Below are 15,000 nucleotides of genomic sequence, written 5' to 3' on the forward strand. Positions count from 1 at the left end.
AGTCAGACTTTATCTTGTCTGTTTTATACATTTTTAGTATCAAATCTTAAATTGAATCTTCCTTTCAAACTAAGAAAACAAAATAATTTCTGCTTGTCAATAATATTGATCAAAATATTAATAACTTCCACTCTTGATTAGCTTTTAAAGTCAGATCTGATCTACGAAATATTTGAAACGGGACATCAACAATATTTCATTCAACTTTATTTTTCATCTCTTTGTAAAACGAAGTACCACAAGTGTTGGAACGGTCAATTCAGATTTTACAAATGTCCACGAAGTAACCTAATGACACTATAAACGCTGGTAAAATAACCTAGATCCCAGTGGAGGGAACTTCATTTCGAGACAGCAATACCTGTCTCGGGTTCATCGTAGACACAATTAAATAGGGAGGGTTGGACACGCCAAAGGATTGAACCACCCAACTTCCTCCCAACGTCCTCCCACTCTGTACTCTTTCTTTTTCTTTTTCAATGGGGACGATCTACATTAATTTTCCACGTGCTCGAGTCATTGGTCACATTGCAGATGTGCTCAAAATGGCCTCGATAATAAAACGTTCACAGTTCTTGAAATATCCAACGTCACATTATGTTACTTTTCCAGTTTGACCGATGAGTATGTTTACAACTTTCATAGACAGAGCACGTGTTTACTAATAAGAAAAGATCAACCGTTAGACAGACCTAATCATGTGACTCAGTTGGACTAAAACTTGATTATAGATCGCTCTCATTTGGATTAAAATCTTAAATCTATGAGAGACCTAGATCAGAGTAGAAATCAGGTATACAGATCAAATTTGGTTTAATTTTAATTTCATATATACGAAAGCTAAATTAATTATGAAAGTATAATCGACAGAATGTGATGTAACAAAATGAGACTCGTTTCATTTTTATAAACCTCTTGTAATATCTAACCTTCCACATATCTATATTCAGCCGCTTCATAAAATAATTTTTTCATGAAATACAATGAGATAAAATTAATTTCTGAAATTAGACAAATATACAAACACTCACACACAAACACACTCGCACGCACGCACACACACACACAACATACACACACAATTTATTATTATTATTATCAACTTTTTCTGTCCTTTAAATGCTGCTTAAGATAGATATTTAAATAATATTACAAAGTTAAAATCTTTTATCCTCCCCCCCCCCTCTCTCTCCTCCTCCTCCTCCTCCTCTCTCTCTCTCTCTCTCTGCACCTACAGAAACCACAACCACCATCCCCGTTCGTTAAATGCTCTCCCCCTGTGACTGTGACAATGATTAACGATGTTTTAGTTCACGCTCATTATCAAGTCTTGTCAACCCCGCCCCCCTTTCTTACCCAAGCTGTATAGTCTACGGTCTATACGATATCTTCTTTTCTTTCTTTTTTTTTTTTTTAACCTATGGCGGGACGGAGAAAAATAAATTGAAAAAACATCAAATAGCAGCATTGAGTTTTTCAATAATAAATGGGTCACAGTATCCGTTATTCCTCTTCGCAAAAATTATTCGTACGTAAGTCTAAGCCGTCTGTAAATTTTAGAACTGCCAACTTCAACGAATAAAAAAAATATTCGGAAGTTTGCAATTTAAAAAAATCTGTGATGGTGGTGACCTTGTTACTTGTTATGGTGATGATGGCGATAATGACGCTCTGGGTCCGTTTTTTTTTAACGTGGACTAGCGCTTAGTCTTTGATCTTAGCCAAGGACTTGAAAAAATCGAATTATATGTGAGCTGACCAAGTATTTCCCAGACTAAAATCACGTCACCTTCAGACTAAGTTTGATTAAGTTTTAGTCATTTATTGCTGAGGCCGGACTTTAAGCTTAGTCTGAGACTAGTTACTAGGATACGTAATATCGTCGATAAGCTATTTTTAGATAGAGAGAGCTTCGATTCGGAAGGAAAATACTTCGGTTACGAATGACAGAGGCAAAAGGTGTCCTGCTGGTATTGTCACTACTTTTTAAAAAATGTAAGAGTAAGATATGCGCAGACCGTCGAAAGTACAAATTTTTGTGAGTAAAAACTAGGGAAAAAACCCGGAATCTAATCGGTTAGCAGGTTGCAAATGAACGGAGACTCGAAGTGGAAGGGTTCGCTTCAAATAACAACGAAAAAAGAAAAAAACAAAAAAAAAAAACAAAAAACAAACGACTAGAAAGTATAGTGGGGACAAAAGTTATTCTGTTGGCATGACACTGACTGAAATAATGTGATTCGTCAGAACACATTTTCCGTTGTTTTTTGTTGTTCTTTTTTAAATTTCAATTTGTTTGATTTTCACTGACACTTTCATTGGCCTAAATATATAATTGACAGTCGACCATGGGCATCATTGTTGTTTGATCAGTCGACAGTCAATATCACGTGATTTCATTAATCACGGCAAAAGTAAGTTCAATTATGAAACGGAACGGAGGTGTTGCTAATTTCTTCTTTGGAAATCTTTTGCGTTGAAAATATCAAGGCTGGTGTCTTACTTGCCATTGTGTACTAGAGAGCTTGATGTTACAAGCACAAAATAGCTGAATTAGGCACTGTCCTCACAACGCCCACTTCTCGGCAAGAGCCTCGCTAGTCAGAGACTAGAAAACGTTCATGAAATCCCACTTTTTAGTCACCTGTTTCGCCTCGGCTTAAGGCTAGCAAATCATTTACTAGACTAGTAAATAACTAAATCTAGTCTGCTTACATAAAATTGGGCCCTGGTGGTGGTAGTCGATGTTGTGGTGATAGTAGTTAGTAGTGCTAGTGGTGGTGGTAGCAGTGATGATGCTGTTAATTTTGTTGTTTTTCTGATGGTCGTGATTGAAATGATGATCCCTGATTGAAATGATGATGATGATGATGGTGGTGGTGGTGGTGGTAGTTACAAAGCTGATGCATTGGTGATGTTGATAGTGATAATAAGAATAATGTGGTGGGGACGATAACGACCATAATTTACTTGTAGTGGTGGTGTCAATGATCAAGAAGCTGAAGTTTTTTTTGTTTGTTTGTTGCTTTAGGTCTCTTCCAACACAATTGAGGTTATATGAGAGACCGCTGAAACAAAAAAAAAAACAAGCAATCTAACAAAAATAGTACAAATGTAAATCAAAATCATAACCTAAAGACATCATAAGCTAAATTATAAATAACCAAGAACAAACAGGCAGAAGATTTACAGAAAAAAAAATATCCCCTGTCAAAAATACAATCACAAACCAAAGAAGCAGGATAGGCTAGTAAAGAGAAGAAGAAACGACATCACTATCGGATCGTACACCCATGCGAACATCATAGGTATATGATTCAAGGGTGATGCTCCCATCCAACCACCCGCAAGAAGCTGAAGTGATAACATTGAAGGCGATGGTGACGCTATAGTGTACGCCTGTGATATTGGTATTTAAAATGATTGTTTTCTGGAGTGGTGGTGGCTGACATGATAGTTATGCTTTTGCTAGTGGTGCCAATAGTTGATATGACCATGGTAATGGTAGGTATAATGCTGTGGTAGTGATATTGATGGTGGTGCTGATACGTATGATATTGTGCAAATGATGATGGTATCGATTCTAATGGTAATGAGGCTGTTGTAAAAGTGCTTGTGGTAGTGATTATTGTCTGTGATGGTGATGGTTTTTAAATTGATGTGGATCGACGTGCACTTATTTTCAGGTCTGATAACCCATTTCCTTATTGGCTCATTGTTGTAATGGAAATCTAAAAAAAAGACGCAAAATACTGTCCATTATAAAACAATGTTAAACTATGCCGAAAAGTGGGTTCGGATGTCAGACCTGCGTATTTCTACACGTCGATGGGGTGATTTGTTAACCTACAACGCAGCACAAATCCCTTTCGAAATGGTATTCTGCCATCCCACTATAATACAATAAGTCGAATGCTTGGCAGGTCTGTATCACTGCGTACATAGACACAAGTTAGTATTAGTAATATCTATTGAGTTACCACATTGAGTGGTGATAAGCCAAATTACACATCTGGAAGACAACATTTGCATACAAAGTTGTTTGAATACAGAATTATTGAGAAAAATCGTGTATTTTTTCTTGTAACCATTGTTTAAAATATATAAAGCTTATTATGTATATATTTCCGTGTTTTTATTTTTCAAATTTTAACTAAAGTTAGAAATATATTTTTGGCCAGTAATCTTAGCTTTATCAGACGTTAGAGACGTTTCTAATATTGGTGTTGTTATCTATAGACCCCTACCCAGATCAAAATAACAATCCCAACACCCCTGATAACATAACCCATTGTTCTGAGCTTAAGAACATAGGCAAATGATTGTTCTTAGGCCGAACCGGGCTTTTATGTTCTGTATCATCCTATTTCATCCAGTTTCAACCCGTAGACATTTCAAAGCCCAGCCCGTTGACATTCTAACTTCTCGTCAGGGCAAAAGTGGATACCAAATACTTAATACGTATTAGCTAACGAATGAAGTACTGAAAATATTGAGGACTTGGTATTAGTGTCCTTTATTAATCTTTAATATATTTGGCATCGTAAATGTAGATTAGATTACATGCAACGTTGTGCTTTCGGCTTTGGAATTAATTTGCGTGTTGTAAAGCCGCTAAATTCCATACCGTCTATACCATTACCTCGTTCACTGCCACTAACTCATTGAATTCTCGGTGAATTAAATCTACAATTCTGTTATACAGCTCGTCTACTCAAGACGGTACAACTTATAACAAAATTTTCTGAAGTTAAAGGACATGTATCGACATTGTTCAAATAAATGAAAAATGTTGGCTAAATTCAAGCCAATATTGATGGCCCTCACTGAATTATCAAGATTATAATATTTTTTAAAAACTGCTTCTTAAGAGATACGTTGATTTTATTGGGCTGCTTATATTACTATGACTAATATAATATTTTTGACAATTTTAATACCAGTCATTTAAAACAAATAGTTTTGAGTGTTAAACCACTATCATAGATAGAAAACATGTAATAAAAGCAACCCCCCCCCCCCCCCCCCCCCCACACACACATACACAAAAAAAATATTTTTTTAAAAGAAGAAGAAGAAAAAAAATTACCCCCCACCACCAAAAAAAGAAAGAAAAGAAAAAAAGAAAAGAATACCTGACGAATCTTCCTCTATGCCCAACCAACCCAAACTTTCGAGCAGGCATTTGAATAGGATACTTGCCAAAAGGAGAACACGATAATAGTTCCTAATAAGGAAACGATCACCATTCTGGAAAAAAAATCCCAGAAGAAAACCAAAAAAAAAAAAACAACAAAAACAACCCCCCCAAAAAAAATAAAACAGAAAACAAAAAAAACACCCTCCCCCCCCCCACACAAAACTAACACATACACGCACACACACACCTACACACATACACTCAACTGATTATTTGACTCACTAACAAAAAATTTAAGACGATACGGATATATCATGTAATTACGTAGAATCGAATCTATCTCAGTAAAAACAGAAACGGAATAGTGCCCAGCTGTAGTGTGAAGTACGAATAGTGCAAGCAACACTATTTGTCCTTACGGACGGCAATGGCGGTTGATGCTATTCGACCTTAAGGACGAATAGGGCTACCCAAACTTTTATTTAATCAATTTTGACCGTCTTGTAAATCGCCATTAGGTATTACTACGCATTTGACAGATGTTTTTGTATGATATTACACTACTACCTAAAAGACTGCACGTCTACGTCTTACACATTGGGTGTTACTGATCATTTGGGTTATCATCTTTAAAAAATATAGCAGCTGTTAGGACAGCGTTTCACTGGGATAAAATATATTATCTGATCAGATCGATAAAATTTGAGGAAAAAACACCTGCTGTTATCTAAAAGTGTTGTGGTATCAAATATCTAAAAACTTCGACAATGTTACTGGAGAAGTACAGTAAATATAGTGTCAAACCCTGAAAATGTGCGTTAAAAACATTCATGGTTTAATGTCATAAATAGAGATAATGTATACATGGTTCATAAAATTTACTATTCCTACACAAAATTTTTGTTATTTTCAATTAGGTTATGTCTTGGTATGATAACCATAATATAGGACATGAAGTGATGGAATTGTCTTTTCATTTTTTTTTTCATCAAAATCTATTTCACGAAGTGAGTAACTTGGCAAGGACATGTTATTGTATTAAGTAATTGATCAATCAATATTGTGTATTGTAATGATTGTTGTGTTTCATTTATTTCTTTCTTGCTGCGAAAAAAAAATTCAAGTCCATGATACAAAACACGAAACCCGCCGCATGTTGAAAATGACGGGTACAAGTATTATATCAGACAAGAATATTTTTTATTAAAAAGCAGCCAAGTTAAATAAGTCCGTGTGTCAAAAGATGTTGGGGTTTTACAAAAGCTTTTCTCATCAATTCTTTTTAGTTTTGATTCAGATGTAAATTTTTCATTAACCCAATCAAAATGTTTCAAAAAATGATATTGGGTAAAGAGAATATGACTGTAAAACATGATATTGGGTTTAACTCGTGTGGACACATGGACATTGCTTATCGGTCGTATTTCTATTTAATTGATCCTACGTGAAATTTCAATGAAAACATTCACCTCCTATTGCACCCATCTACTAGTCGTATTCACATAGTGAAGAGGCTTTAATTGGTCGATGGATAGATTGTCTAACTACCATACCAAAACGTCTTGATTTCGAATCCATGTTCTAATCTCTATACCGGAGGTTTCTACAATATCAACATTGTCTACGGGGATTGTATTAAGTGTATGACGTCATCTCATTTATTTTACCAGATCTAGACAAGAACGCGACCTACTTTAATTGCATTAAATAATATTCTCCGTTGTCTTATTAAAAAAAAAATAAAGCAAATGGCATTTAAGACGGAAATTACAAACTACAAGACCCGCTTTAGAAAAATGACCCAAGAAAAAAAACGACACAACCATACATGATAATTCTTCCATCCCAGTACAGTAAATCACTGGAAAAACTACATAATTCTTTAAAATTGATTGTTTGAGACGACAAGGGTGACAGCAAACAGACACTTTGTTGCTAAATTCACCAATTAACCATGTGTCGATTTCATATGGTGATCCCTTTCGTTGATAAGTGGTAAGGCGTTTAACTATTAAACAAAACTTCTCATGATTAAATCTGTATAGAGATATTAGACCTATTTTAAGTCAGTTTGAACCTATGATTATTAAAAAGATATATCAACATTGATTACCGCGAGTAATATTGTGCGTGACATCGTGTTATTTCGGACATTTTCGTATTTAAGATTCACAGACATCACCAAATCAGGACAATGCAACTACTAACGTGTCTGTGATTACGGTTTATTAAGTCCAGATTATAATTTGTTAATTCGAAAAATAGTCGTTTGGTATCATCGATTCTAAAATCCATTTTCAGAGAGAGGAGGGAATACGAAGAAAGGGGATTTGACTGACATGGTATCTACTTTAATCTGTTTTTCTATTAACAATAATCTGAATCGATTAAAAGTGTTCATCATAATTTCAGTGTTGAGTTCACTTCTTGAAACCAGACGAATGCATTTGTTACACCCTGCACTATCTTTGATTTATCTCTTCTTCGTTTGGTGGGTAAATTATCGTTACGGTCGCATCATTGGACACGCGTGATAATTATTTTTTAATGAACATTTGTATATATCAAGATCTTTTTAAGTTAAATAATGGAATATTTTTTTTTGATGCTAGAAGTTTTAAATTCATGGTGCGATGGTAATGGTGAGGTGACACGAAATAAAATGAGATATTTAGAATGCAGTGTCCAATGAGGCGAGAAAATCAAAATTACAGTCACAGTTACTTAAGTTGATAGTATACTATTCTATTTTCTATAACGTTTTCGCGGGGTCTTGTGATGAATAATTATATGACTAAATAACTCGAACTAATTATTTAGAGCAGCTGTATTCCATTTATTGAATTAGACTGTAAAATATGAAGAAGGAGGGGGGTTACGCTTGGAGATGATCGTTGTTAACAAATCATCATTGTCAATTGGGTGATAACACGAACGGAATATAGATGTACCAATAAGACGTGACGAGTGAACGAAGATTATTCCCCTGCCGTCTGTTTTTACGAGTATCGAGTGTGTCAGAAGACAAGGATAGCAAGAAAACAACGAAGTGTTTTGCTCACGACCATGTGTCGTATTCACACAACGATTCTTTATTGATCAAATTGTAAGACATCTATCTATCGCACGAAAATGTCTCAAGTTCAAATCCGAATAGAGATGCGAGATCAATTATGAGTAATTTTGAACCTATGATTATTATTATTCTAAAATATATCAACATTGTTTAAAGTGAGTGTTATTAACTTATGTGACGTTGCATCTTCGTATCTATTCACAGACATTACATTAGGACAATGACATTAAAACATGGACTTTTTGTTATCTATTTTTTAAATCTTATCAATATAGCTATCGCACATCTAAGACGGAAATAATTACAAAGTGTGTAAAACACACAACAATAATACAATCAACACAATGATTAGATATATATTATACTATAACACAATTACACTATAATAAAATAATCATAATACATATTAAACAAATTAACAACGGTTTCTCCTGCGCATGTATGTTAAGAAATAATTACAAAGTGTGTAAAACACACAATAATACAATTTTAAAAATAACTACGAAGTGTGTAAAACACACGACAATAATAAAATTAACACACGTTTTACATATATCTAATACTATAACAAACTTACACACTACTATAATAAAAATAATACATATTTCACAATTTAATAACGGTTTCTCCTACACATGTATATTAACGACATTAATAATTACAAAGTGTGTAAAACACACAATAATACAATTAAAAATAACTGCAAAGTGTGTACAACACACAACAATAATACAACTGACACACCTATTACACATGTGTAATACTATAACACACTTACACACTATTGTTATAAACTGCTGATCATGCAATTTTTGCCTTAACAATTTAACAACGGCTTCTCATGCTTTTTATATTACTACTCAAGTGTTCTTAACTTTTGAATGTCATCATGTGTGTTAAGGTGGTGAGGCAATAGATTACTTCCTTGTATTGTTGAAATCAGTTCTGTTGTTGTTTCTAAATATATTTATTTTTTGAGATCTTGATTCAATGTTGTTGGTGTACACCTCTGTATTTGGCTTGAAGTAATCATCCATCGAGGTTTGTGCTGGAATATTTTCATCTCGTCTGAGCACGTGCCCGAACAGTTTCCATCTTTGTTTCTTTATTTGCTGGACTGGTTGTCCTCTATATCTGTTATATACATCCTCATTACTGGTTTTGTCTGGTCAATGTGCCCCAATAACTCGTCTCAATTGTTTGCGATAAAGGGAGTCCAAAGTGTCCAAATTCTTTTTTTGTAAGACCACAATTGTATTAGTAGTAGTAGTAGTAGTAGTAGTAGTAGTAGTAGTAGTAGTAGTAGTAGTAGTAGTAGTAGTAGTAGTAGTAATAGTAGTAGTAGTAGTAGTAGTAGTCGTAGTAGTAGTAGTAGTAGTAGTAGTAGTAGTAGTACTACTACTACTACGACTACGATGTAAAGAAATGCGTTCTAAAAAAATAAAATAAAATTCCCTTTATTCATCCCCAAGGGGAAATTTGTCTTTAGGGTCTATTCCAAGGGAAGACTGGAATAACGCAGGCGTCAGCCGCAGAGCAGCGCCGCAAAGTGAGCTAGGGCGAGGTGACTTGCTCAATGCCACATACGCGGCGGGTGATGGAACTCGGTACCTTTCGGGTAGGAAGCAAAGACCGTACCACTGAGCCACGCTGCTCCTAAAGATAACTATTACAGAGATAACTATTACATAATTCTTAATCGTCAAAAATGCCACCAGATATTGACAAAAATATCGCTATGTTAGTTATGTGCCTCTTTTTTTTTTGGAAACAAAATTTCGTACTAGATAAACTGTTATCGCGTATGCTTTAAAAGATGAACGATTCGGGGACACTCAGTCAGTTTTCTCTTATGTCAGCAAAAGGGTTATGTGCATCTTACTCGGTCCACCGAAATTGGTGGTGGTGGTGATGATGATGTTAGTAGAATGAATCCATGAAAAAATTTAACCGTTACTGTTCTTATATTAAGAACGTCAAAATTGTTTCATTGATATGTCTTTATATACCATTGTCCTTAAAGTCTTATTTTATTTTACTTCTTTACTTATATTTTCCAATTAGACATGTCAAAGCATCAGGAATTGGTTCCGAGGATTTTCAGATTCTAAGTAATGGTTTGACATTCATTTCTACCGGTGTATTTGTCACCGTATCATATCCGGAGTTCAAAGCCTACGTGAAATCTAAAGGCAAAGGATCAATTCAAATGATAAATTTGAATATTGACACATCTGCCACAGAGGTGCTGCCAATAAAACACGGCAAGGACTTCGACCCAGACGCATTCCGGCCACACGGTCTTGATGTCATTGAAGACAAGCTGAAAGGAGAACATCTTATATACACTATCAACCACGTTGAAAATGACGCGGATCGGGTTGAAAAATTTCGATTTATTCCACAAACAAAAGAGCTCCAACATGAGAAGTCCATCTTCAGTGACGAGTTTCATATGCTAAACGATTTGTCTTTGTTGTCAGAGGATACATTTTACGTGACGGACAATTTCTATTTCAACACCAGTCATACCATGGCATTGATAGAAAACTTGTACATGTTAAACCTGGCGAGTGTATTGTTTTATGACGGTACTAAGGTCACCAAGGTGGTGGGCGGTTTGTTCAGCCCCAACGGCATTCAGGTCTCCAGGCAAAAAAGGTAATTTGGATAAGATTATGCCATAGACTGTTATGTTTTAAGATGTTGAACGAAGTTCTTTTTGCATGCACATAAATTATTCTTAAAGTCAAGATAGTTGAAGTACCAAATTGTGTCAAAGAAAAATATAAAATCTTTAAGCTTATGCATTTCAATTGATGGCCACGCTCTCACGTGCATGATATATTTACGCCAAAAAGCAGCGTTCAACATAAAACATTATGCACATCTATTTTATATCTTACAATATTTATCCTCGGAAGGAAGTAGCTTAAAACGTGGTGATGGTTTGTGGTAGATCTCAAGTGATAAACTTAGGAAACTCGTCTGATTCATTCCTGATGCGTGTATTCTTGATATCCCGTTTGCTTATTTCAATAAGCATTTTTTTTGGGTTTAACTCTTTCTTCACCACACTGTTTACCATGGTTTGATAGATGAATTGTTTCTTTGAAGCTTGACTGTATAATGCAGTTTGAAAAAGGATTTTTTTCTCTTCTTTCATTTGACTTAAGGATGAATAATGTAGCTTTACTGTTTATCATTGTTTGACAATAATTTTTTTTCTAATTTCATTTGACATCAGGATGGATAATGTAGTTTTTCGAAATCCTACTTCTTGTCGTTATTGCCAGAAAAACATTCAAACAAGCACAACTACAACAACAACAAAAGGAAATAAAAGTAAAAGAAAATTTAAGAAGACCCCCCCCCCCTCTCCCAAAAGAAAAAAACAAAACAAAAAACAAAAAACAAAAAAAAGAAACAAAGTTAAAAAACAAACAAAAAACAAACCCAAAACCAAAACGAATGAAACAAAAACAAACAAACAAACAAAAAAACCAACACACACATGCACACACACCCACACAAACAAACACACACACACACACACACACAAAGAAACAAAACCCCAGATTTCATTTTCTTTATTTTTGCCATTCTTTTGACGTAAAAATATCTGCTGAATAAACGATGTTGATGATGATACCAGAGTAATTCCGGATATTTTAAAACACATTCAACTGGAATTCAGTCCCTTTGGTAAGTATCAGTCGGAAGAAACTTGTAATTTAGAAGGTGGCAAAGTAAAAATCCAAACCATTAATGTTACCAAACAAGGATTGTTTTAACCGTCAAAATATAGGCAACAGTGTGGTTTGATATTTTTTGAGCTTTTTATAAAGCGCAATATCCACTAAACGTGCTCAAAGCGCTTTACAAGAGGTCCACAGCCAACAGCAACACTTAACATGTAGAACTAGACATGACGCCTATTAGGCGATAATACAATTTTTTTTTCCGGACAGAGACGACGCTAGGTACTCATTTTACACCTGGGTACGATGAGAGAAAGTGAGTAAAGAGTTTTCCAAGGACTTGACTATGCGCCGAGCGAATCTCGAACCCAGACTCTCCGATCCGAAAGCGTGTGTCATACCACAGGACCACATGGCAGCTTTGCATCAACATGAAACTTGGGTAAAAAATGAAAGTATCCGCATATTTGTAATTATTCTGACAAGGAAATCACCAACTGACACGGTATCCAAAGACACAAAGCCATAAATAAATCAATCTAACAAGTCTAAACTCGGGGGAAATGAAGCGACGGACATATTCCATCATATTATTATTGTCTCATGCATCTGTCGTATGTAACAATTTAAATATTGACTTTCAATTCGGACAACGGGAAGTAAATACGAAGTCTAAAATATTGGGGTATATAACGTATAGTTGTCCCCCTTGTTCGGAAATGATAGAATACTTTTCGTGGTGGTGGTGATCATGCTGCTGCTGCTGCTGCTGCTGCTGCTGCTGCTGCTGCTGCTGCTGATGATGATGATGATGATGATGATGATGATGATGATGATGATTATGATGATGATGATGATGATGATGATGATGATGATGATGATGATGATGATGAGGAGGAGGAGGAGGAGGAGGAGGAGGAGGAGGAGGAGGGGAGGAAGGAGTTAATAATAGTAAACATTTTCTTCATATCTCATGTCATCTGCCTTCATTTAGCTTAATTAAAAGCTTTAGAAGTTGATGTCACAAATCATTGTGCAAACATAATATCACCACCTGGATGAGAATATTCACAAAATATTATCGTTCATTTTGTATTTTATCTTTTCTACAGACATGTTTATGTATCCATGCTTAACACGAAACTCGTACACGTATATCAAAGACAACAAGCAGACAACAGCTTAGTCCTTGAACAGGAGATTAATATTCACACAGGATTAGACAACTTCCACTTATCGGAGGATGGTATGAGTCTGTGGGGCGGATGTCATCCTGTTTTCTACAAGTGCATTTCTCATCTAAGTGATCCTGCTAAAGAAAAGGCTCCATCTCAGGTAAAACTAGTATTTTGACACCTGATATCAGAGGGATTCAGTCCTCCTGAGACAGATAATTCTGCCGCACCCTATAAAAAAAAAAAAAAAAAATAACAAAAAAAAAAAAAAACCCAACAAAAAACAAACAAACAAAAAAAAAAAAAAAACCAAACAAAAAACAAACAAACAAACAAACAAACAAACAAACAAACAAAAACAAACAAACCAAAAAACAAAACAAAAAATGACCCCCCAAAAAACACATATTAAAAAATTTGGCCAGAATACTCGACCTTTAAAAATCGATCGATTTAAATCATCCTCATTTTGGTAAAAGCTTTCAAACATGGGGCTTCGCGAAGTCATTTCAATTGATTGCTGTTTTAAGTACGAGTTTTTTATCCGCCTTTTGAAATACTTTTTTTTTTTCAGATTACCACAGAATTAGTGTTGCGTTGTCTATTTTAAAGATCACACAGGTCGAAGAGAGAATACTTTCAGAAAGATTAAGATTGGATCTAATTTCCCATTCAACGCAGGAATCATGTACTTGAATCAGTAGAGCAGCACCTGATTTGTATTCTGAACACAGTCAAGGGTTGAATCTGCCTAGATATTTTCTTCTAGCCCTCTCTCTCTACATAGCAAGATGGTCGTGTGGAGAGTCACGTGTTCAAGTCCCGCTATCGGCATCTCATTTTTTTTCCTTCGAATTAAATATGCTACCTGGGTGGGGTTCCCGACCTCCATAATGGGCAGGGAGGTACTTGCTCTGTCTTCTATCCCCCTGTATCTGTTTTCCAATTGCTTTCTGTCTTTGCCTTGGAATGGGATTGCTTACTTTCGTCCTGACCCTGGCCGGAGGCCTTGGCTGGGAGGGAAACAGTCAAATATATAGTTCGTTTTGGGAGATGATATTTTTTCCCTGTAAGTCATCTCTCTGTTATGTACTGTTTATTTTTTAATTTTTAACATATGATTTGTATACATTTGAGTGTGTTTTTTTTTAGTGGGATCTTGTGCTGGTGTCTGAGTGAAACATTTAGGTAGTCTAAAACGGAGTACACTGATAGTGGGCTCTTGGAATCTACATCTGCTCCCTATTTGATCCATTCACCTTCGTCTTACTTTTTCCTCAAGTCCTTGTAATTGTACATCTGGAATGTTTGTACAATCCAATTTTCATCCTTTTTACTGGCGTTGATATGACCTAACTGTTGCAAGCGCCGTAAAACCCTTAACAACATAAACATAAAAACAAATTATGCTACACTGCGGCTTACGCCCGGGTTATCTCGGCCTTTTTTGAGATGGACTCTAGAGACCAATGTTCCCTCAGGACAAAAAGCAAATTTCATTTTAATAAAGAAAAATTACCATTGGGTACTATCATTTGGTGGTGACTTTTTTCTTGTATTTTTCTACTTCCTTTATTAGCATTGTTTCTATTTTTTACCTGCTTGTTTACCCACCTCAGACATGATGTTCATCTATGTCAGTCCATATTTCTCTTTAGCTATCATTTTGAGGTGTAACACACTCGAATGCCTTAAGTGTTTTCAATATCATTGTAAAATATTGTCAACGAATATATATATATATATAAATATGTAAATATATATTCAATCAAATTGAATCCCGTTCAGACATAATGGTCAATGTGTGAATGCTGTTGACCCAAGTTTGGTTTCCACGCAACATTAAATTCCAATGGGAGGTATTGTCGTCTTTCTCTATACTTTTATTTTCGTCACAAGCCACAATAA

At 35.2% G+C, this 15,000-nt stretch overlaps 1 protein-coding gene across 1 annotated transcript in view; it reads left to right on the top strand.

Moving 5' to 3' along the window:
* LOC144962783 (serum paraoxonase/arylesterase 2-like) overlaps positions 1-15,000 on the top strand; it is a 31,398-nt gene that overhangs the window by 9,757 nt on the left and 6,641 nt on the right. Inside the window, exons 2-3 of the mRNA XM_078896024.1 lie at positions 10,281-10,877; positions 13,030-13,252. Of these exons, the coding sequence (XP_078752150.1) occupies positions 10,281-10,877; positions 13,030-13,252 (820 nt within the window). The remainder of the gene's footprint in view (positions 1-10,280; positions 10,878-13,029; positions 13,253-15,000) is intronic.

Source organism: Berghia stephanieae, chromosome 1, assembly GCF_034508935.2.
Source record: "Berghia stephanieae isolate SIO BIC M18660-M18661 chromosome 1, UCSD_Bste_1.3, whole genome shotgun sequence".
NCBI lineage: Eukaryota > Metazoa > Mollusca > Gastropoda > Nudibranchia > Aeolidiidae > Berghia > Berghia stephanieae.